Genomic DNA, 22,163 nt, shown 5'->3' on the forward strand with positions numbered 1-22,163 from the left:
TAGGAACTGTAGGTACATTTTGAAGCGGATACGTTTGTACTTCTGATTGCAGGAATTGTACTAGTAAAATTATTCCTACACTTTGGTATTTCTACTTTTACTATAATATCTAAGTACTTTTTCCTCCTCTGACGCCCTACAAAGATTTACAGATAAGACGTTATCAATCAATAACAATAATTATAATCCTTGTGATCCCAGTTCATACAAACAGTAATCTGCAGTTTCAAAACACTTTTTATATTTGCCAGTTAATTTCTCCAAAAGCATAGAAATAAACCTGGTATCGGAATGAGTCATCACATCGTGTTGGTCATAACTTGACAGAATGGAAAATAACAAACAAACACAATCCGGTTCAAGATGTTCTTTATTTATTTCAGGGAATGACAATACAGTCAATTTCTCTAAGCATGATTCCCATAACCAGTTGTGGAAGACTACAACTTCCTGCACTGTATTAATTACTTTCTTCCTCCCTCAGAGAAGTGTAACTGGTTTCCCTCCTTTCCCTAACCAGGAAGAATTGACAGGTCTTTGCCTTCTTAAGACTTCACAGGTGGAATAAACTATTCAAGACTGTCAATAAAATAATATTCTCTTTACTGTATGTAACAAAATACATGTTTCACACCAAATGCACAGACACACAAAACAAGTGAGATGAAAACACAGAATGTCCATATTGGGGTGTACTGTAGTGTCTCTTAGAGCTAATCACAGCTGCTTACATCAAGGACAACTAACCCATCCCATTTTATATTATATTATATTATATCAACAAAGACATCAGAGCTCTCCAGTGCAGAAGTGTGGAAGCTTAACAGTTATTTCACCACAACAACTTTTGAACGAGGAGTGTAAATGGTGTTATGCAACGACACCATCAGGTGGGGTAGCTACTCAACTGCCCTTTCCATTAGATCACAGAGAGACACACAACTTAAAGCATTGTGAAAGAATGTAGTGAAAGACATAAAGTGAAGTCCTCATGACTGATCTCGACGCTACTTTCCCCTTGGAAACAACACAATTCATGATAAAAGTGTCTGTTAAATGGTTGTAGTTTTGTTCTGAAATCAGCTCTTTATTTCAAAATATACTGTTCCCTTTAAGTGGTCCTTTAAAAGTGATAGATAGTTATAGGAACAATTTGACCTTTATGCTTTTTTTTTCGCCTCCAGCTGTAACATGTCTACGGGACACATGGGTTTTTGTGAAGGCTAGGTAATCAATACAGAATTTGAAAATATGTATTTATTTGGTGGGGAACGCGTGTGTGTGCTGGGAGGACTTCAAGGTCGCCTGCCTCATCCTCCTATGCCTGGAACTCGAGGCCGAGACCAAGCTTGTGTCCACCGGCGTTGATGTTCTTGCCGTCAAGGAGAGCAGAGAGTGTCAGCTTGATGCCTGCAGAAAGAAAAACACACAAGGATAAACCTATTGCTACTTATTCCTCCACTGTAATGTTTCTACCATTATGAAAGTGTAGTTCGGTTTGATTTAATATTGTGCAAAACTCTTCCAACTGATGTGTTTTTAGAATAACAAAATAATATGAGCAATATTACACATTCTTTAGTATTTTTAAGTTTGCTAATCAAGAAATGCCACAAAAAATCTGCTAGGAAGTCCTAATCTGATCATTGTGTAGTTTGTGTATGTCTAAAATGCAGCCACACATGGAATAATCCACACACAAATCTTCAATGCACAGATTTTTATTTGAATCTATTTTTTAAATGACGTGGTATCTTTTGCTACACAGTGTTGTCATGATTGAGTAAATGATGAAACATGTATTGTAACACATTTAGCCAACTTAAACCTAAATAATGCACAGTTTGCACTCACCTGGCTTCAGAGTCTGGGTGTAGCCCAGGCCCACGAGGCTGGAGTTGTTCACCTTAGCCTGTGCAGGAAACAGATTAAATCACACATATTACTAACAGATCAATGCTGGCTAAATCTGGCAAGCAGTTTAGAAAAATATATATTGTAAATAATAAATGATACCTTCAAAAGTTTGCTGCTTCATCATTATGCTAACACAAGGTGTTTTTTTTAATACATACACAAACAAGCATTCACACTAATTGGCTTGGTTGCATACAGGATTACATTTGCAATCCATCCTTCCAAATTGGTCAGCTAGGAAGAACCTGAGCAAATAATTTGATCCTTATTTGAGGTGGAAACATTATGACTATTAAGGGTTTATATTGTAGGGACTCAGAATGTCATAAATCGAGGCAAATTCCTTGTGAAGGACGAGTAAAATAAAACAGCCATTTCTAATGGGATTAGGATTAAGTGACATTGTTATCCTACAGCAGACGATTAGCACTAGCACAACTTCTACTCCAGGTTACACTGGACTCACAGAGAAGGATGCATCAGAGTCGATCTGATACTTGGCAGCGATGCCAAAGCGGGTGTTGCTGTTTCCGGCGGTCCAGGCCAGGTTGACGGCTGTCTCCAGCTGGTCATGCACCTTCTGGTAGATGGAACCTCCAAACTCAGTTCCATCATTTCTGTGGAAGAATAGCAGATTAAAATAAATATATATATATGTATATAAATGTTGCAGCACACACAAATCATGTTTCCCCAACAATGATGTTCTTCTCTTTAAAAAGGGATGAATTATGGGTTTGTTTGTTTTTCTCTGAAAGTAGAACTCCTTGCTTGGTTGTTCCATGTTTGTTAAAGAGCTCATGAGGTGGGCTCGACGTCTCTGATGTAAATCCTACATTATACTCTGTCTGACCCCACATAATCACTTCAGCTGTAGACTGAACAGGCTTGGACACAGCAGGAAACAAGACTAACTGTGTGCCCTGTATCTGTCACTATCAGACAACTCGCTCTGCCTCTTCACTGAGGCCCTTTCTGCCTGCCAGCCTTTCACTCTGCTTCACATGTAATATAGTAAATCCCATCACCTGGGTATAAAAATAGTCAGTTACCCGGCACATAGCCAGCAACAAGTTAACGAGCCCGGGGAGGACTAGTTAACAAAAGCTATGCATGTCTGGCACCTCAATTGATGGTGTCATGGACCTAAAAAGTACAAATTCTCTAACAATATCAACAAAACAAGTGTTTTTATGAATGTTAACTACATTGCTGTTAGATTGATCCGTTAACATAGGTGCTAGCTGCAAGCAGGAGGGTTTTAGTAAGGCAAATTGAAATGAGCATGAACTACACCAAATGATATAAGATGATAATAAAGTATGGTAAATCCACATTGGTTTACCAGTACATTAAAAAAGTATTCTGGATGGTACAATCAATGGAAGGAGGTATGCTATCAAACTAAAGACGATCTGCTGCCTCTATTTTCTTACACATTCGTGTGCAGCTGGAACTCGTCCGTCTTGAATCCGACAGCGAAGTTGCTCTGGGTGATCTTGTTCCTGCCGGCCTCAAAGGTCATCTGGTATCCGGCCAGCCATCCTTCATACCCCACCACCGCTGCACCGTGGACCGCTGTCCCGTTGATGTCGTAGTTGACGTCGCAGCCGAGGTTGACGTGGTCGCACTTGTAGCCCGTCGTGACCTTGCCACTCTTCTTGCTGGCAGGAGAGAGAAATGGTGGATGGTTAAGTCATAGTCAGTCATTCATTTAGATTATTTTGACTTTTTTTTACTACAGGATTCATAGTTCAACATATATATTTGTAATATACGATACATTTTATTTAATATTTCCCTATCATTTCATTTTAATTGTTTTTGTTTGCCGTGTATTATCTTTTTGTTATTTATATTTCCTTTACATTTAAAAAATAAACGAAAATGTTTATTTTCACTTGACTTTTTTTAATTATCATTCGTTTAGTTATTTAGTTGGTGTTACAACTTCACGTCACAACTGCCTGATGGGCGGATCGCTGTGGTGCGCTGATACCCACATGTAACATTTATTTTATATTTCAAATGATCATTATTACAGTTTTATATTATATTTGATGTGTAGTACAAATAGTACAATGATGTTACTCATAATACGCTTTCTCAGCCTTGGAATTGAAATCATTTTGTGAAGCCAAAACATTTAGAAAATGTTATGATTGTTAATAATATTATAAACGACTGCTATGCTTGAACTGAACTACTGTTATTTAAGGGAAATCTTTGATTGACGGCAGCCCTATCACAATCCATGTTTTTCTAAGCCTATGTCTGCACTAATAATGTGTATGTTCTAAAATGCCCATCAGAAAACCCCTTTGCTCCTGGTTTCCCTTTGGTCATGTCTTTAGGTACAGGGTTATTTGCATCTCATTTGTATTAATAGGTACGCTTTGTTAAGATGCAATGTTTTAATACGTCTTACATCATTCAAATTATATTTCTAAGACTATATGAAGACTTAAAAATGCACACATGCCTGTTCACATTGGCAAAGAGCAAAATAATTACCAAAAGAAAGGTAAAATTAGGCAATTTGACAATCACAAACAAAAACTGCTACCTCAACTTGCTGTAATAACTAAAACGTCTCATACGGCTAAATGTTTTGTATGCGATTTGTTATTATTTTCTATTAATTGTAGCTCTAATAGTGCATGAATGAATATTCAACATTGTTCCACTGAACTCCTTTGTTCTCAGTGAAACTCATTTCCATGGTTCTGATGTTTCTCACCCAGTGTTTGGCGAGAAGGAGGAATCAAAGGTCAGCTTCAAACCCTTGGCCAACTGTGGAGATGAGCAAAAAGGTTCAGTTTAGTCAAAATCATCTTTGGAATAAACTGCTCATGAGATGAAACTACAATCCATTATACAACAAGGCATAAGGCACCCACAACTTGCGAGACAGACCCTAGTGATCATGAAAAGAGTTCAGTGATTTAACTCCCAATATCAAATCAAAATCACATTGAAGATAATCCTGGTCACCCACCTGGTCTTCGATGGTGATCTCGGTCCCCAGGGTGTTGTCGGTGTTCCACTTCTCTGTGAAGGTCAGACCGTGCTCCGCCCACTTGTACTTGGTCTCCAGGGATCCAGCCACCTTGCTGGTCTCAGTGTTGGCAGAACCTGTGCTGGTGAACTCCTGCAGAGGACAGTGTTGGTGTCAGAGTCATACACACAGGTTCGCTAACCAGATACATTATAATAAAGTGTAATAAATTGATGACTGACTTCTTTCAACATCGTGGAACAAACACTTGATCCCAAATCCTTGGGGTGCATTTACAAGATCAAGAAATCAATTTGACTTGTAAACTAAGACATACATTATGTTTGATTGTGATGACACAGCATCTTTGAAATCATCAGTCAGGTAGCCAATGCCAAAATGTGTTTGCAACATTTAATAAATCAGCTGATGGGCGACTTCATTATTGGCCCGGAGACTCTTAAGCAAGCTGCAGTGTGACGTGGCCGCTCTGATCATCTGTACGACTTACCAGTCCATTCTCAGACTTTGTTTTCAAGTCCAACTTGATGACCCCAAAGCCTGAAACAGACAACATTAGATAACATATTATTATTTAATGATGACAATACAGATTTAACATCCAATAATAGAGGAGCAGGTTTATTAAAAAAACATTTTTGCAAAGACCCCCCCCCCCCATCTTCTACTGTATATTTTGCAGCTTTCTATTTATACAGCTCTTAATATTTGGATGCAAAACCAAAAGATGATTCTTTGCATGTGAAAACCTACTAAGCAATAAACTGGATTCTGAAAGTGATTCTATTTATACACGTCATAAGAAACCCTTTTGATATTTAAACTAGGGCCGGGACTTTAACGCGTTAATTAAGATTAATTAATTACACAAAAATTAACGCGTTAAAAAAAATTAACGCATTTTAATCGCACTTATTTTTGCACCGCGGAACGTTTCTCACTGGATGAGTTTCAGGCGTACCGATTATACTGGAGCACCAACTAACGTTCATGACTTCAGACAACAACAAACCACAGTGAACAACAGTGGGAAATGTTGTTTTAAAAAACGGACGGATGGAAGCGTCGATAAGAGCACGGTTGTGTGCAAATTATGCAAAAAGGAATTCGCATTTCACCGCAGCACATCAAGCCTCAAGTATCACCTCAATGCAAAACATATAGCAGCTAGCGTGGACGTTAGCCTCTTTTATCGCGTTCACACCAAAAAGAGCCGGTACTAAAATTAGTTCATGAGAACCTTTTTACCCCCACGAAAGTCCCTGCTAGAGAGCAGAGAGCTGCTAGAGAGCAGGGACTTTCGTACGGCTCTCTTGTGAGAAAAGAGCTATATTTCTGATTGGCTGGGCGGATTGCAAACCACGCCCCGTAAAACTTCCAAAAAGTTTTGTGAATTTTATTATCCTCGCATTAGCATTATTAGCATTAGCCCAGCGCAGAAACGCAGAGAGACTAATTTATGGCAACACAAAATAAAACATGGGAGCGGTGGAGATGAGGAGGTGTCGGCGTTCTGGCGATTTACTCGGAAGGCTTCAGTAGAAGCTGCTGGGACTCCCAGCAGCTTCTACTGAAGCCTTCCCCAACTCCGGGGACTTCCGGCCGGGGACTTTGGGCGGTAGTATACGCCGTGAAGTGGTTTGCGGCCTGCCAGTAAACCCAATGCAGAAGAAGAAGAAGTGACGTCAGCGGCTTCATTTGCCTAATCCACCCCCAGGTTCAAAGAGTTCTCATGAACTAAATTCTCATGAACCTTTGTGGGAAAAGTACTGCGGTGTGAATGCGCCTAATGGTATACTAAAATCCATGTGAAAAAAATTGCTTCTCACTGTTCTCAGGTCAAATATTTATATGCGATTAAAAATGCGATTAATTTCGATTAATTAATTACAAAGCCTCTAATTAATTAGATTAATTTTTTTAATCGAGTCCCGGCCCTAATTTAAACACATATTACATCAACTTATTGATTCGTTTCTGTGAGATCAGCCTCCAGAGTGCATTTAGAGTCATGTGTATGCAACTGATTGATTTGATGAGGCTCTGTTGGAACATTAGTAATGTCAGTTAAGAACAGCTAGAAGGCTGGTTGAACAGACCCTGGCTCCAGCCTAAAGCCCCACGCCTGCCCGTAGCCAGCATTACAGCCATCAATAGATCCACCGTGCACACTTCACATGACCCAGAACATCTACACGTTCATGTACTTTCTGGCCTGGCTGGTACCATTCATATTTCATCCCGGCCATCACTGTCCATCCTGCAGTTTCTACCCTATGAAATGTTCATCAGCCTCACAACTGCTCTCAGTTTGAAAGCCTTTCTGTGAAGGAGATGGCAGTAAGTCAGCCTGCATGGTACATACGAATGAGTCTGGGAATGCCAAAGCTATTAAGTTGACATCATTTAGTAACCATTGGAGTACAGCTTTCATTTGTGTAAACACAAAACAAACCTCACATCCACTCACTCAAGGTGAGGCTCTGCATACTCTGCACACATAGTGACAGAATACACAGTAGAGAGCCTGGTTTGAATCCAAATGCATTGCTGTTAACATTATGCAGCAGCTGGATTTGTACAATGATTAAGGAAGGAGGAAGTGTTGCATCAAATCTTGCAAAAACAATCTCTGTGATTACTTTACAGTACAAGAGAGAAGGAGAGAGTATTGAGTAAAGAGAAATACATATACGAATGGCAGAAAGGATAAAAAGATGATGGTTAAGAGAAAGATGAAGCACTAAAACTAGAAAAAGATTCTAACAGCAACCCTTTTCACTGAAGTGAAAAACTTAAAAGAAGAAGCTACCATGTGATAAAAAACCATCTTGACTTAGAGATACAAATAGCACTTGATTGAGTGTCAAACCTCTTTTTTCTTTATATATATGATACTGCTGTAAATGTTGCTGCAATAAGTGAGTATGGTTGGCTGCTTAGTGCTCACCGTATCCCTTGGTGAAAACGTCCCTGGCAGACTTTCCAAGGTCAACGTAGGTGGGAGGTACAGCCATTATCTGCAGGGACAAACAAGATGGTCAAGGCTGTGACTAAACACGAGAAAACATTCTCTCTAAAGAAATGTCATCCCTGCGTGTCTTTCTTCCCTCTGTGTTACAGCTTTAGCACAGAGAGAGGACACCAACACAGATCACAAGTAAAGTGCTGCTGAAAGAGGAAGGCAGGTGCAGCTGGAGGTCACTGATGGATATGAAAGGTTCAAATCTCATAAGGTTATTGGCTTACAGGAGCTACACACACACAACACAGGAACTCAGCAATTCAAACACACATTCTTTCTAAATTGCATTCCTTTGAGTAAGGCAAGGCAAGTTTATTTATATAGCACCTTTCAACACAAGGCAATTCAAAGTGCTTTACAAAAAACGAAAGACATTAAGAAAATGGCATTTAAAATCAGTCATTAAAAAGAAAAGATAATCAAATAAACATTAAAAGAAAAAGTACATGGATAAAAGTTACAGTGCAGTCTAAGATATGAATAGTTCAATTAAAAGCAGCGACAAAAAGAAAAGTCTTTAGCCTGGATTTAAAAGTAGTCAGAGTTGCAGCGGACCTGCAGGTTTCAGGGAGTTTGTTCCAGATATTTGGAGCATAATAACTGAACGCTGCTTTACCGTGTTTAGTTCTGACTCTGGGGACAGAAAGCTGACCAGTCCCTGAAGACCTGAGAGATCTGGATGGTTCATAATTTAGCAGGAGGTCAGAAATGTATTTTGGGCCTAAACCATTCAAAGCTTTATAAACCAGCAGCAGTATTTTGAAATCTATTCTTAGACACACAGGAAGCCAGTGTAAAGACTTCAGAACAGGAGTGATGTGATCCACTTTCTTAGTGTTAGTGAGGACTCGAGCAGCAGCGTTCTGAATCAGCTGCAGCTTCCTAATAGATTTTTTAGTGAGACCTGTGAAGACACCATTGCAGTAGTCGAGTCTACTGAAGATAAAAGCATGGACAGGTTTTTACAAATCCTGCTGTGACATTAGTCTTTTAATCCTAGATATATTCTTTAGGTGATAGTAGGCTGATTTAGTAACAGTTTTAATGTGACTGTTGAAACTCAGGTCAGAGTCCATGACTACACCTAGATTTCTGGCTTTATCTGTTGTTTTGAACATTGCAGACTGAAGCTCAGCGCTAACTTTTATACGTTCTGCCTTGGCTCCAAAAACCATTACCTCGGTTTTATCTTTGTTTAAGGCGAGACACGGCAGGCAAAAACATCGTTTTTCAAGCACTGGTCAATTTTGAGATTTTGTGCTATTTTGATTCTATAACATGTTTTCTTTCAGGCTTTTGGAAGGAAAACGTACAAAATACACATTTAAGTGTTTATTTTACTATAGTTTGTCTATTTGCGTCTGTAGATTTCTCCTAAATTCACCAAAAGTTAGCATTCTAACGTAACATAAAGTACCGCGACCGCTGTGTGCACCATGTCAACAGAGATATCGTTGGGAAGCTGTGTCTCTCCTGCACAATCTCATCAGATCCAAATATGGTCATTTCCTTTGTATCAGCAACCAATCGTGAAAGCACAAAGGGGTCTTAAACCAAGAAACTGGTTGGTGTCAATTTCTGACAACGTGATTCGTTCAGATGCGTCACGTGGTGTGCTAAAACACTTCCTGGTTAGCTTTCCGCTAGAAATTGAAATCTCAAAATGGCAAAAGAACGGCGAAAAAAACGTTCACAGAGAAGACAACAACAATTGTCGATGCGCAAGCTGTCATCCAAAGAACAGGAGGGTTTAGCTAGCGCCTCACTGCAATATTTAAAGGTCGTTTTCTCAAAATGAGTTTTTTCACCTACTCTGAGTTCGAAATTTCAACTTCAGTAGCACGTACATACACCAAACCTTCCAGTTATATTCCTATCAATATTATGAAGGCTTTTACAGAAGAGTTTGTTCATATATCATTCATAGCCTGAATTATACAACATTGTATACAGGGCTCGACATTAAGGACTATCCGATGGCCCGGGGCCATCTAGTATTTAGCTCGGGCAATGAAGCCTCACCTGCTGGTTGCCCGATCGGGCAATCTATTATGCCAGTATCATGCAGCTCGCGGATCCAGTAATGTGTGACCCGACAGTAAAACTAAACAATGTAAACATATCTATAACTAGTTTAGGTAGTTTGAGAGGTAATTAAAATAGCTACGTGTGATATTCTAACCTGAAGTGTGTGTTTTGTCCGCTCACCGCTGCAGGTGATCATGCAGAGCTGCGTGTCGACTCGTCAGCAGCAGCTGATCTCTCTCTCCCGCCAGATTAGACTTCACTCGCGTTTCTGTCCATATCGATCAGATCCAGCTAGTTCTAGCTAATGATATGACTACCTGCTTATTAAAAGACACCTAAACAATAAGTGTCGCTATGCAACTGGGTGAGGCCACAAAGTATAGCGCAGCATTATGCATTTGTTTACATGCCCACCGGAACCCCGAGGCATTACCAACAGATCAACGCACAATCAACCCATACAGGACATCTCTTTCTCCACATTAAGTGTTAGACATTATAATTGACTATTCTTGTCTGTCACATACTCTTCTTGTCTGTCACATAAGTGGCGCAACTGAAGCGGTATTGCGCTAAGGGGAAATTATTTTGACCGGACATTTTGACCGAAGAGATTTAGATTTGCCGGCTAACGGGAACTCTGACGTCGCCATTTTGTGTGCTTCGCGGATGCGCTCGGCTCCTCTCGACTGCTGCTCGGGTCTGCTCGGTCAGCTTCTGGATGAGGAGCCATTCGTTCGACCAACTTAGTCAACACTGATCTATTAGAGGAAACCATAAAGTGCACCTGTGTATTTAGAATATACAAGCATCAGAAGTGACTACTCTCCAATATGGTAAAATTCAACTACGCTATTGCCCATTCTAATATAATCCTGCAGCCCTACCCCAGATGCTTCTTCGACCCCACATATCAAACTCCTAAATAACAGAGACATTAGCTATGACATAACAAATGTCAGTCAGTCAGTCAGTCAGTCAGTCAGTCCGCCCCCCCTGCACTTGGCCTGGAAGTGGACTAATGTCAGGAATCTGCCATGCCTGTTAGCACGTACACAGATGGCATGTCCACTATTCACGCTGTGCCAACACACAACAACCCCCCCTCCCCCCTAGTAGTTGTATGGCTTCCACACATGGCTACAGGCAGAAACCTTAGAGGCCGTAGAGGACAACGCTGTATATTTGATACTCATTGAGGTGCCATGGGGTAAACCTCAATGACTTAATTTATGAATAAATCTACAACTTCATCAAACAATTTCACAGATAAGGATATATGAATCCCATGGCATGATGAGGACCACTCCTGAGATGATTAAGTACACTTGACCTAGCCACTCCGTTAAAAGGATGCAGCACTGCCCTTCAGCACCACTTTAGTTAGTTGAAGTGTAATTCAGTGAATTTCAGCTGAGACACAAACCTACAGTTGATTTAAAAAAGTGTAGTCTCTGTCTAGAGAGAAACAACACTACACTCACACAAAGTGATTATGCAGGCAGCATCTCACTGTCCTCATCTGCTAACAGATTAGCATTAGCTAGCTATCAAGGTGGCCAGCGGGCAAGTGTCTCCAGTGAAGTGTCTCCAGTGAGTAACTTCATGGCATGTTGACCAGAAGTGAGCCTGTATCGTGTCAAGCACCCGTAAGATAGCTTTTCTTCTTTTATTATAGCTGCCTGAATAACTGCTGACAACTGGCTCCTGTTCTGTCAAATGACCGCACCGCAACACATTAGCCAGCAAGCTAGCTTTGGGTGCAAACAGCAGCAGGCCTAGCATCTCTGCTGCACGCCGACTACACCCAGCTCACAAAATGGATAAGACAGAAAGCTCCAGGGGGTCAGAGTCCGCCGGCTGACACCAGCTACAGAGCAGTACATTAAACTACATTTGTGTTGCAATTCAATTTTAAAACACAACGTACCTCTGTGTGTTCCTGTCCTGGTCGATAAGGGGCTTGTCAGCTGCACAAAGGGAGGAGAGAGGTGGTGCGGCGTCACGTATGCTACAAGTCACGCAAGCAGCCGAGGCCTTTCGTCATCGTCAAAGATACAAAATGCAACTAAACAGCAAGATGGTTCACACCAGAATTCAACCATCTGCTCAGCTCAGCGGTGTCGGCGCGGAACAGGTACAATGTATCCAAGTCACACTCATACAGTCGACTCTATGGTCACACTACACAAGCTTTATAATTTGCTACCTTCTCCTTGTGTGAGACTGAATTAGTGTAAATGTGTCTGTTTATTTTGGAGTATTTATATTTCATTGCAGCTGTGTTCATAGGCTACTTCCTATCCCTAAGCCTACTACGTTTTACTCTGTACTTTTGACAGCTTTAGTTATGAGTCCCAGTTATTTTTGCATATTAATGTTTTGCTTTTAGAAAATATGAGCTGTAAATAAATACGATTAATTGCTATGAGTGCCCAATCATATAATTGCATTTTCCACTAACTGACCAACTTTAAAATACTGCTAACATGCTAAAAACACAACATTATTACCCAGTAAACAGGCCTAATTAAGGAAACGGCTAACTCTAATAAATAAGTACTTTTACATTTAATAACTTAATTATATTATTTTATAGCCTAATTATTTCCTTCTCTTAAATAATTACTTTTACATTTAATAACTTAATTATATTATTTTATAGGCTAATTATTTCCTTCTCTTAAATAATTACTTATCATTTTTTCTCCACTTCATCCTCTGTCATATGTCATTAGAACCGAAACCGGAAATGGCCAAACCGAACTATCTCGCCTTGCGTCTGGGATCGGCTGTTCACCTTGACGCATGCGCAGTTTAGGACTACTCCTGGAAGCACGAAACTCCTCCCGCAGCATCCCTGATAAAAAGCCCCTTTAAAAGCTGACTTCAGATCGGCTTTCTGCACCTTCACCGGACAGCTCATTACACAGTGCAGTTTTTACAAACTGACCCGGGACATATTAGGAGATAAACCACCACCAGCAGCAGCAGCTGTAATGTTACATAACATCTGTACAGAATCAGATCAAGAGGACAGGATGAGGAATTATATATGACCTCTGCTGGTACATGATCAAAGTCGTTCACAACCTGCATACTGATCTCTGTATTGGCCCATATGTATGTGTTTATAAACTGTTATCTGATTTATGAGATGGAAGAAGGCCTACATTTACTAAAGCATTCCACGCAAACACAGTTTTGATGCATTTTACTTCAGTCTTTCAATTGTCTGCCTTATTTCAGGGGATGTACTTTTTTATATTCTACATTTACTTGACTCCAAAAATGTAGCCTGGAAAATTATCATTGGTATAATAATAATCTGAATAAAAACATCTTGCATGATTTATTAAAAGAACTGACGTAAGATATCATATATATTAAACCAGATCACAATGTTTACATAATTGCATTTTTTATTTTAACAAAGATAGAAAGAAACAGATGTTAAAGGCAGGTGAGTCAAGTAAATCTGCTGGTTAAGCATCTTTGTCTTGCCTTTCCTTCCTGGCTGTGAATGCAGAGCTGGGTTCATGAATTGTTTTTGCAGTTTTGTATAATTCTGTGTGCAGGATTTCACAGAAACAGCAGTGTGGTTGAGTAAAGGGAACTTTGCCAAAACCTTAAGGCACTTCCTTTGCAACGGGTACGACTGGCAGCAAAAACTCTGAGAAACCTTGTACTTCTCTCCTACCTGTTTTCTTTCACACCAAATGTAGGTATTTGCTTTTTTACGCACTCCTTTGATATTTCTATATTTTTACTGCATACTAGAAAGGAATGTATATTTATCATATACTATAATCCCAATGACAGAATCACAAAAGTCAATTATATTATTAAACAAATAATAGAAAAACATATCCTGTCATGATACAAAAAGTTAGGGACTTTAATATGTAGGAAATTACCATCAGCGAGCAAACAAACACTGTGGCAGTTTTATCTGTCACTTGTTACATCCTTTCTTCCTTTATAAATAACAAATAAAATGGTTCTTCAGCAACTGAGTTCCTGTATTCAAACAGGAAAACACAACTCTGAAATGTTGGCTGGGTTGGTTATGAGAGCGGTTGCCATTGGTTTTAGCCAGTAGATGTCACTGTTGGTAATAATGTGAAAACAACTCACCAGTGACTGGACTGTTGCTCATCAGCAGCCGAAGGATTACATTTTGATTAAATCCATTTTCCACAGTCTCTGTTATAAAATGTTTCAGCAACATTTTAAAAGTGATGATTCAACTTTTCTTTTCATTGATTTGGGGGTTAGGATTAACCTGCCAACCTTTAAACAGTGAAATAAAAACATAATGTTGACCCTATCTAATGAAAACCATGTCCAAAACAAATGTTCTTGTGCTAAAGAAAAGTCAGTTGTTGTTGGTCAAAAATGGACCTTATCGGTTATCTGCTTCAAAAATAATACAATATTTTCAACACAAAATATAACAACTAATAATTCAATAAACCTGACGTTTTTTATTTGGAGATACGTTTTTTCTCTACACATTGAAAAGCGTGTTTTCAAATCAAAGTAAATCTACATTTGTTTCACTTTTAAATGTATTCACAAAACTCACAGAAGTTGAACATAACACATTCTTTCCCTCTCATAAAATTATCCTCACTAACTAAAATGCTATATAAAGGGTTTTTTAAAAAGTTGTTTTACGAAGTACTCTATTTCATCAGTTCCTGCTTCACTCAAGTGTTTCCAATTTAAGACTCCACTGCAAGCTAAATATTGTGCTCGGGAACATTTGTCAAAGAGCTTGGGTTTACTTGATTCTTTATGGAAAAGGATTAACATGCACAACATAGGCCTCTACTTTATAAGATTAAAGTCAAAGCCAAACATATTTTTTCACTTGCCAGGAGGACTTCATATTCAACTTGTATTTTTTTTAAGTACATTGAATATTAAATACGGATTAGTGTATCTTTCCTGTCACTGAACTATTGACTGTTTTATAGTTTTACCTGTGCCAAGCTGCAGTTCTTAAAAGCTTTAAAAACTTTGAGTGTCACTTCTTCAAACAGTGCCGTCTGGCCTTGTTACAAACAGTTGGACTGCAGTTAATGTCACATTTTGATGCCTTATTGGAATTTAATGTTTTCAAGATCTACTGAAGGCAGCTATGATGGGAAACTGTAATTAATAACATTAATTAAAGTCAGGATTGTAAACATTATGGCTCGTAAATTAAAGAATGACGAATGAGAAGCGATGGCTCAGCCTTTACTCGATCCCCAACATCCCCAGCTTGTTGTCATTAAACAAACATATTTAACTTATTTCCTGATGTGTATTTAAAAGTTCCCATCTCCGTTTTATGTCCTTGCATCACTGCATCTCAAGTAACATTTAATCAACAACTAGTAACATGTTTGTCGCCTGTCGGTCGCCTTCAGAGGCAAGCCAAAATTCATTTCTAGATTATCCTCCAGTCATATCTGGATGCTGCGCTTTCATCCCCCGAGCTTCAAAGGCGGCGCTACGCTGACTTCAAACAGTCGTCACCGAGTGCCAATCAAACCCAGCTCCACAAGACAACAAATGTTAATCAACCCGGGCCAAGCATCACCAAAGTAAATCAAATAAATTGTAAACAGATGGCATAATTTGCAACATATGGATAAATAAGGCAGTATGTCATCTTTCTTTTTCAATTCAGTGGTTCACACAGGGTCCAAACTCCTCTCCCACTTCGCTTCTTGCATCCATCCCAAAGTCTCTCTCGTGATTCGGTGACTTCACTGCATGGTGCTGCTTTTTCCAGCCCAGACTGGGAGTCCATAAACCAGCGTCTGGTTAATAGGAGGGCATAAATCACTTCACGCGTGTTCGGGTTCAAACAGTCCCAAACCAGAAACCTTTTTACCCTTGTCTCCGCGGGATCAAATGCTACATTCAGCAAGTCTAAAAGGATATTGTTAAAGGTTTAGAAAGTTATACGTTTCAACTTCCTTCAATTTACGAGGGATCTCTGCCATCAAATGGGATGGTGAAAATAAAATCACTCATTCAATCATTTAGGGTCCAAAAGCATCAAAATGAAAACCATTGATGCAAAGCTATTTGGTTTTCCTGTCAGGAACGTTCTTTCTTTGCAGGCATCATAAAACATTAAACAAAATCTCTAACAGTACCATCCTTGTGTGAACATTTAAATGCCTTTATATAAACCACTAAAACAAATGCATATATATAATAAGATTTGGAATAGCACCTGCACATTTACTTTGTTCATAGATTATTGTATTTTTATTTATGAAATAAATTAGACAGTACCTGTTGCTGATAATAATGTGCCGATCCCTCTCTGCTCATTGTAAATAACAAACCACATGTTGTCCTGTGACCAGCCCAGTGATGTAATGTCTAGAGACAGGAACAATGTGACTGTGTTTCACAACAATAAATATCTGTTGGCTTTCTGTATTTCATCCTCTTCACATTGTTGAGAGAAGTATCAGGGAGCCATTGTTCTCTTGGGAAAATTATTCAAAACCAATATGTGTGGTCGATTACTGCTGTTTCTCAAGTTCCTCTTCAACTATGCATTTGTATTGCTATTTTATGTCTTTCCTAATTTTTCCACCATAAACCTATTATTTGTAATTGTTAAACACTGAATATATGTAAACGTTGACTTGAATTTGATGTATTTCATTAACAGATTACATGTAATTGTATTAGGTTAGTTGAAAGCAATAATATTAAGTTCAAATAAAAGATTTTGAAAGTTCACCTTAATATAATTGTTTCAACTAACCTAATATAGTTATGTGTAATCTGTTGACATAATATATTTTATTAAAGTCAACGTTTCATTATTTCAGTGCAGGTAGGATCCTGGGACTTAACATTTTCTTTACCAATACTGTGCTGTATTGTGCACATTTCAATAAAGCCATTTCATCTTTGAATCATGGAAAAAAAGGCTTTAAGCTCATGTTGTGTATTGAACTCTTTTAAGAAGCCCTTAAATGCCATGAAGATAACAGTAAAGTCAGGTGGTTGCTCAATTGCAAAAGTTCTCTACAAAGTGGAAAATAAGTTTGGAACAAGCAGTTTGTAGCTGTGGCTTTCAATTAACACCTATTTTAAAATGTCTGTATATTTATTTTGCTTGTTTTGTTTTCATCAGCATCTCTGTTTATACGTGGTAGACACCATAGGAAAAGTGAGAGATGCGTCCTTCCTGTCTGAACTTTGGTAAATAGATTGGAGGCATGAGAAAATGTCAAGGCTCAACTGTGGTCGGAGCAGTGACTCACTCTCACTGTGAGTGTGTGTGTGTGTCATATATGTGTGTGAGAGAGAGAGAGAGGTGTAGCGTTAGTATGTAGCAGATGCAGCGATCTTTATCTCTCATTCATGGCGTCCAAGGAAATGTAGCGTACGCTGGTTAACAGTCATTTTCTCAGTATCTGCGTGGCAGAGATGTGCTGATAGTCATGCAGACACCTGGCGCCTTGTTGTGTGGAAACTGAGGTGATGCTGCAGCGTTGCCCAATACTGCTGACAGCATTGATTGACTTTTAAATGCTACAAGGTGGCTCTGTGAAAGCAGTATTACCCAATAGGATGGAACTCACTGCAGCTTTTCATTTAGGGAAATAAGTTATATTCTCCTATAGATCAATTTAAAGCTGGGCAATTTCTCAATGTGGTCGTCTTTCAATCATTTATCATCTTTCAATGGAATCATGTCCTGATCAAATCATGTTTCAATATATTGTGATATACAATGACGTCGTCTAAATTGATAACAACATGACCATTTTTACTCATTAATCAGATTAGATATTGTAATATACAATGACGTCTTCATAATTCATAATAACAAGCACATACAAATTCATCAGAAAATGAGTTCAAATCTAATCCAATTGAATATTGAGTCATTCTGATATATGCTATTTATATGCATGTGTGTCATAGTCTGGAAATATTATCTTTTTCTTTGTAATTTCACTTTCAATTTTGCACTTGAGTTTCCAAATAAAATGGGTTTAATTATTACATTTAACAAATAAAAAAAGCCTCGCCATGTGTTTTTTCTCATAAACAGACCATTTATTTATCTAATAACAAGAATACAAGTTTTATCGAGATATACAATTACCTATATTGGGAGATTTCTGACATAAAGCTCAGCCCTAGATCGAGTTAAAGTTCAGTAAAAGAATGAAATTACACATTTGGGGAAATTTGCAAGAACACAACCTAATACTATAGTACATTTAAAGACACTATAAATTTGCCTTTATAATGTGTCTTTATATCTTCCTCATCCGGAGTGTTGCCTTAACAGTTTTTATGCTCACATCTGGCTTTGTTCTAAACTAAATGTAGACTTCACATATAAACACAGGTAAAGTGCTAATTGTGACACTGTCAGAGTTAAATGAACACTGGTAGTTTCTTCTTTGTAGTCACCTATATAGATGGCACCTTTTAAAGACAAACCTCCTGTAAGTAATGACAGAGCTCTGGCTGGGAAACACCCGTGGTTGTTTAAGGCACTTTGGATAAAAGCTTTGAGACAGAGTTCTCCAAAGTCATCCCAGTAAAGCCTATGTTTGACCACATTGATCAGAAAAAAACGTATATATTCTGATTCACATCTGCCGTCAATAATCCCAGTATGAAACCACAGGCTTGGCAGAGTGAGGGGAGATACCACAAGCTATCAAACTGCCACGCCGAGCCCCCTGCTATACCCCACCTCGCTGCACCCAGCATCAATGTGTGTACTGAATACAGGACCCTGTAATCAACAAATTCTCCATATTCCCCCCCCCCAGGTGCCTCGCCAACATCAAAGGAGGTAAAGGATGGTGTGGTATCTCTGTGTGCCTGTGCCTTCTACTGAATGAAACAGCCCCGAGAGACGCAGGCGGGGAGCAGCCGAGCAAATTGAATTTCATGACTACCACGTTGCTACCTGGCAGGTAGGGCTGTGGTTCATTTTGTTTGTAGTTTAGTAGGTTTTGCCTGCACCTGGTTAGGAGATGATCACACCAAACGAGAGGATCAGATATGTACAGAGCAAAAGTGGAAAAAGTACCAAAATGTCTCATTTAGACTATTAGTTGAACAGCATTTTGGGACATAAACAGTGTAAAAACATCTATGAAATTAAACATAAGCATCAGTATACATCAACACAAAGCCCAATTCAAGCAATTTACAAGCCAACAAAAGGGTGAGTTTATGAAGTGTGATAACTTTTCTAATTTCACATGTTATAGAACATTTCAGATTTGTAAATCATTCTTATGGAAAGCCCTGGTTTACGCTGTAATTTATGCCATTCAAAATCTAGGAAAATTCTCCTTGAGTCAAACTGGTTTCAAACATTTATCAACAACTAAAATACTTCCTCCAGCTGTAAAAAAAAAAAATCTTCTTATTCTCAAGCATATTACCTTTTGATCCCCACACATAATTTCTGCTAAATCAGATAAGTTATTTTTCTCTTTTGTTGCTCCGTCTTTTGATACTAAACTGTGTTTTAATGCTTGTAAATGGCCATTAAATAACTTCACCTTCCATATCTCATTCACTGATACAAAAATATTTGTCTGAAATCATTCAGTGGTTTATCATAAGCAGGATTGATTCTCACCCGTGTGGTTTGTTTAATTGCCGCTGTGCAACACTTGCTCAAATATTGAAGATATGGGGTGGTTGCTGCTGCAAAGGCCCAGAGAGAGAAGCTGAACTGAAAATCCCTGGCACCGAACGCCGAGCCCCGAGCGAGTAACCTTGGTGCTTCTGATCCTGACTTGAATTTCACATCAGAAAATGCACAGCACAGCCAGACACTGAAAGGCAGATGAATGCTTTTATTACCAGCTGTAATTATTTTTCTTCTGGAAAATTATGGAAAACTCTAAATAAACAGCAAATGTAGGCACAGATGTTTGAATGGTTGCTCATGCATTTTAGATTTTAAGTTCCCAGCTATTGTTCCCCCCTTGATATTTTCAACTCGATGTGAGTCTTAATTCTAAGATATACTGTAATATTTTAGCTTAAATGTCCGTATTTATTCAGTTGATGCTAAGTTTATAATAGTAAATCCAAGCTTTTATTCCCTTTATCCATTTTTTATGTTAAGTTAATACAAAATAGTTAATAAAACTTAACACACTTCTACCTAAAATAATTTCCATTCAGAGAACACAGGAGGTTACAGTTTGTGATACTGAGGTGCTAAAAAGACATTTTCCATGGAGTGTTTTCTGATCGAAGCTTAGATGTTTCACTGGTTGTGAAACTCTGTGTGTCCTTAAGAAGACCGCCGGCCTCAGTGTCTTCACAAAAAATCTACTGTAGATATGAAGAGCGCTTTCAACTGGAAGATGTGAAGCAATCAGACAGAACTGTTGTCTGGGCGTAAAACAAAGCTGTTTGTTGTGTTGCTGACGGTTAAATCTAAATGCCATGCCCACCTCAAGATAAAATGTACAGACACACACACACACACACACACACACACACACACACACACACACACACACACACACACACACACACACACACAGATGTACAAGAACAAGCCCCTTACACACCCACAGAGACTTATTCAAGCATATACACACATACAAGCACTCACATAAAAAAGACACAGAGTTCTGTCTCTCTCTTGTCTCCATCTTCAACAGAAGAAAGTTCTCCATAAAACGACAAACAAACTTTATATAATATTTTCAGATAACTTTTGGTTAAAAAAGAAGAACATGAATTCATAACCATTTACATGTCCACAGTGGATGCTTTGCCATGTCTTTTCTCTATATCATATCATCCAACATTTATTTTTTCAAAAATATTTTTTATTTGATCGTATTATGTGATATCGTTTTTTCTACTATGGGGATCACAAGAAAGCTAGATACAACAACATTGCCATTATGAAATTATTAAACTAAATAAAGAGGTGGGATTTAAGATTATATTTAGAAAATAGTGATACTTTTGGCTCCTCTAATTAAATATGATGTATTGTCCAAACCAATGGTGAAGAAAAATGTGTGGAATTACAAACTGGCATGGGGAACTTTTGCTTTCCTTTTTAAGAATTATCTAAAATTGCCATTTATTTCATCTAGCTCTTGTTCCACTCATTGTATGTTTCACAGTTATTTTTTTGTAAATTCTACCTACTGTAGTTTTTGAATTACAATTAGATTGAAAACACTGCATGTTCAAGTGCAATGCATATACAATAATGTGTATATTTGACTTGTTTTCACTACTTCATTTAAATGGTGCCGTTTTGGAGCTCACACTCGATGGAAGTTTTTGATGTCTATTTGTGACCTATGAACACATTTTAGTTGGATCCAAAACAAAAAAATAATTAACACGTGAAAAGACAGTAAAACTACAAAACAAAAGATTAAAGTTTTTTTAATGCAGAGTTATCTAAGAATATATGACAAACAAATCTCATATAACACAATAAAACTGTAATTACATGTTGTGGCGGATGTAATTCAAGCCGTCAAAGTCACATCTCCATTCAGTCGGGCTCCGTTAGCTGTGAGGAACTACATTATTATCTTTCAGCTCAATGAGAAAAGACCAGCTCTTTCTTTGATCCCACTGACTTTATTTCAGATAATGCGACCTCAAACCTCAGTTACTCTTCCCAGACAAATACATTTTGTCATTCACAAAAAAAGCAGTAGGGCCTACATGACAGAACCCCAAATAAAGGCTTAACGCAAAAATGTTAAAAACCCTCAACAGCTATACATCACTGCGACATTCAAATTAGAGTGGAATCCCACCAGAAGCTATGTTTTAAATATTTCCGATTGTTTCCTGTGTGTTTGAAACGACGAGGAGACAGAGTGGATGGGGAGATATGTGCGGTGACACATTTGTCGCCATTGCAACAAGGGCCCTATAATCTTCCCAATCAGGAAAACCAGAACAAATTAGGCTGTGCAGCGCTTCCATGTGCCATCACTATAAATCACCATCATGACCCCGAACATGTACAAGTACACTCCGTAACAACAGGGCCTGGGAGAATAATGTTTGTTCCCAAGATTGGTCCACAGGACTTGGATGATATACTGTGAGAAGAGTCCCATTCACATCCATTTCCCACACGCTTATTGTATGTTGGAGTGAAAGTAT

The 22,163-nt window shown here is 38.6% G+C and overlaps 1 protein-coding gene across 1 annotated transcript; it reads right to left on the bottom strand.

Annotated features, from left to right (window-relative positions):
* Positions 1-352: 352 nt before the first annotated feature.
* vdac1 (voltage-dependent anion channel 1) lies at positions 353-12,142 on the bottom strand. The gene is made up of 9 exons (XM_034206766.1): positions 11,920-12,142; positions 7,887-7,956; positions 5,427-5,476; positions 4,916-5,068; positions 4,658-4,710; positions 3,354-3,581; positions 2,384-2,534; positions 1,855-1,912; positions 353-1,410 (listed from the first exon to the last, which is right to left on the bottom strand). Exons 2-9 carry the CDS (start codon positions 7,951-7,953, stop codon positions 1,319-1,321), a joined length of 852 nt encoding a protein of 283 aa, XP_034062657.1. The 5' UTR covers positions 7,954-7,956; positions 11,920-12,142; the 3' UTR covers positions 353-1,318.
* Between the last annotated feature and the right edge of the window lie 10,021 nt (positions 12,143-22,163).

This window comes from Gymnodraco acuticeps, unplaced genomic scaffold (assembly GCF_902827175.1).
Source record: "Gymnodraco acuticeps unplaced genomic scaffold, fGymAcu1.1, whole genome shotgun sequence".
Taxonomy (NCBI): Eukaryota; Metazoa; Chordata; class Actinopteri; order Perciformes; family Bathydraconidae; genus Gymnodraco; species Gymnodraco acuticeps.

What these genes read in the sequence shown, in the direction of transcription:
- vdac1 (XM_034206766.1), bottom strand. Translation starts at nt 7,953, where the DNA reads ATGGCTGTACCTCCCACCTACGTTGACCTTGGAAAGTCTGCCAGGGAC. An exon ending in AGATCACCATCGAAGACCAG is followed by an intron (nt 4,711 to 4,915) that starts GTGGGTGACCAG and finishes TCATCTCCACAG; the next exon opens with TTGGCCAAGGGTTTGAAGCT. An exon ending in ACTCTGATGCATCCTTCTCT is followed by an intron (nt 1,913 to 2,383) that starts GTGAGTCCAGTG and finishes TTTCCTGCACAG; the next exon opens with GCTAAGGTGAACAACTCCAG.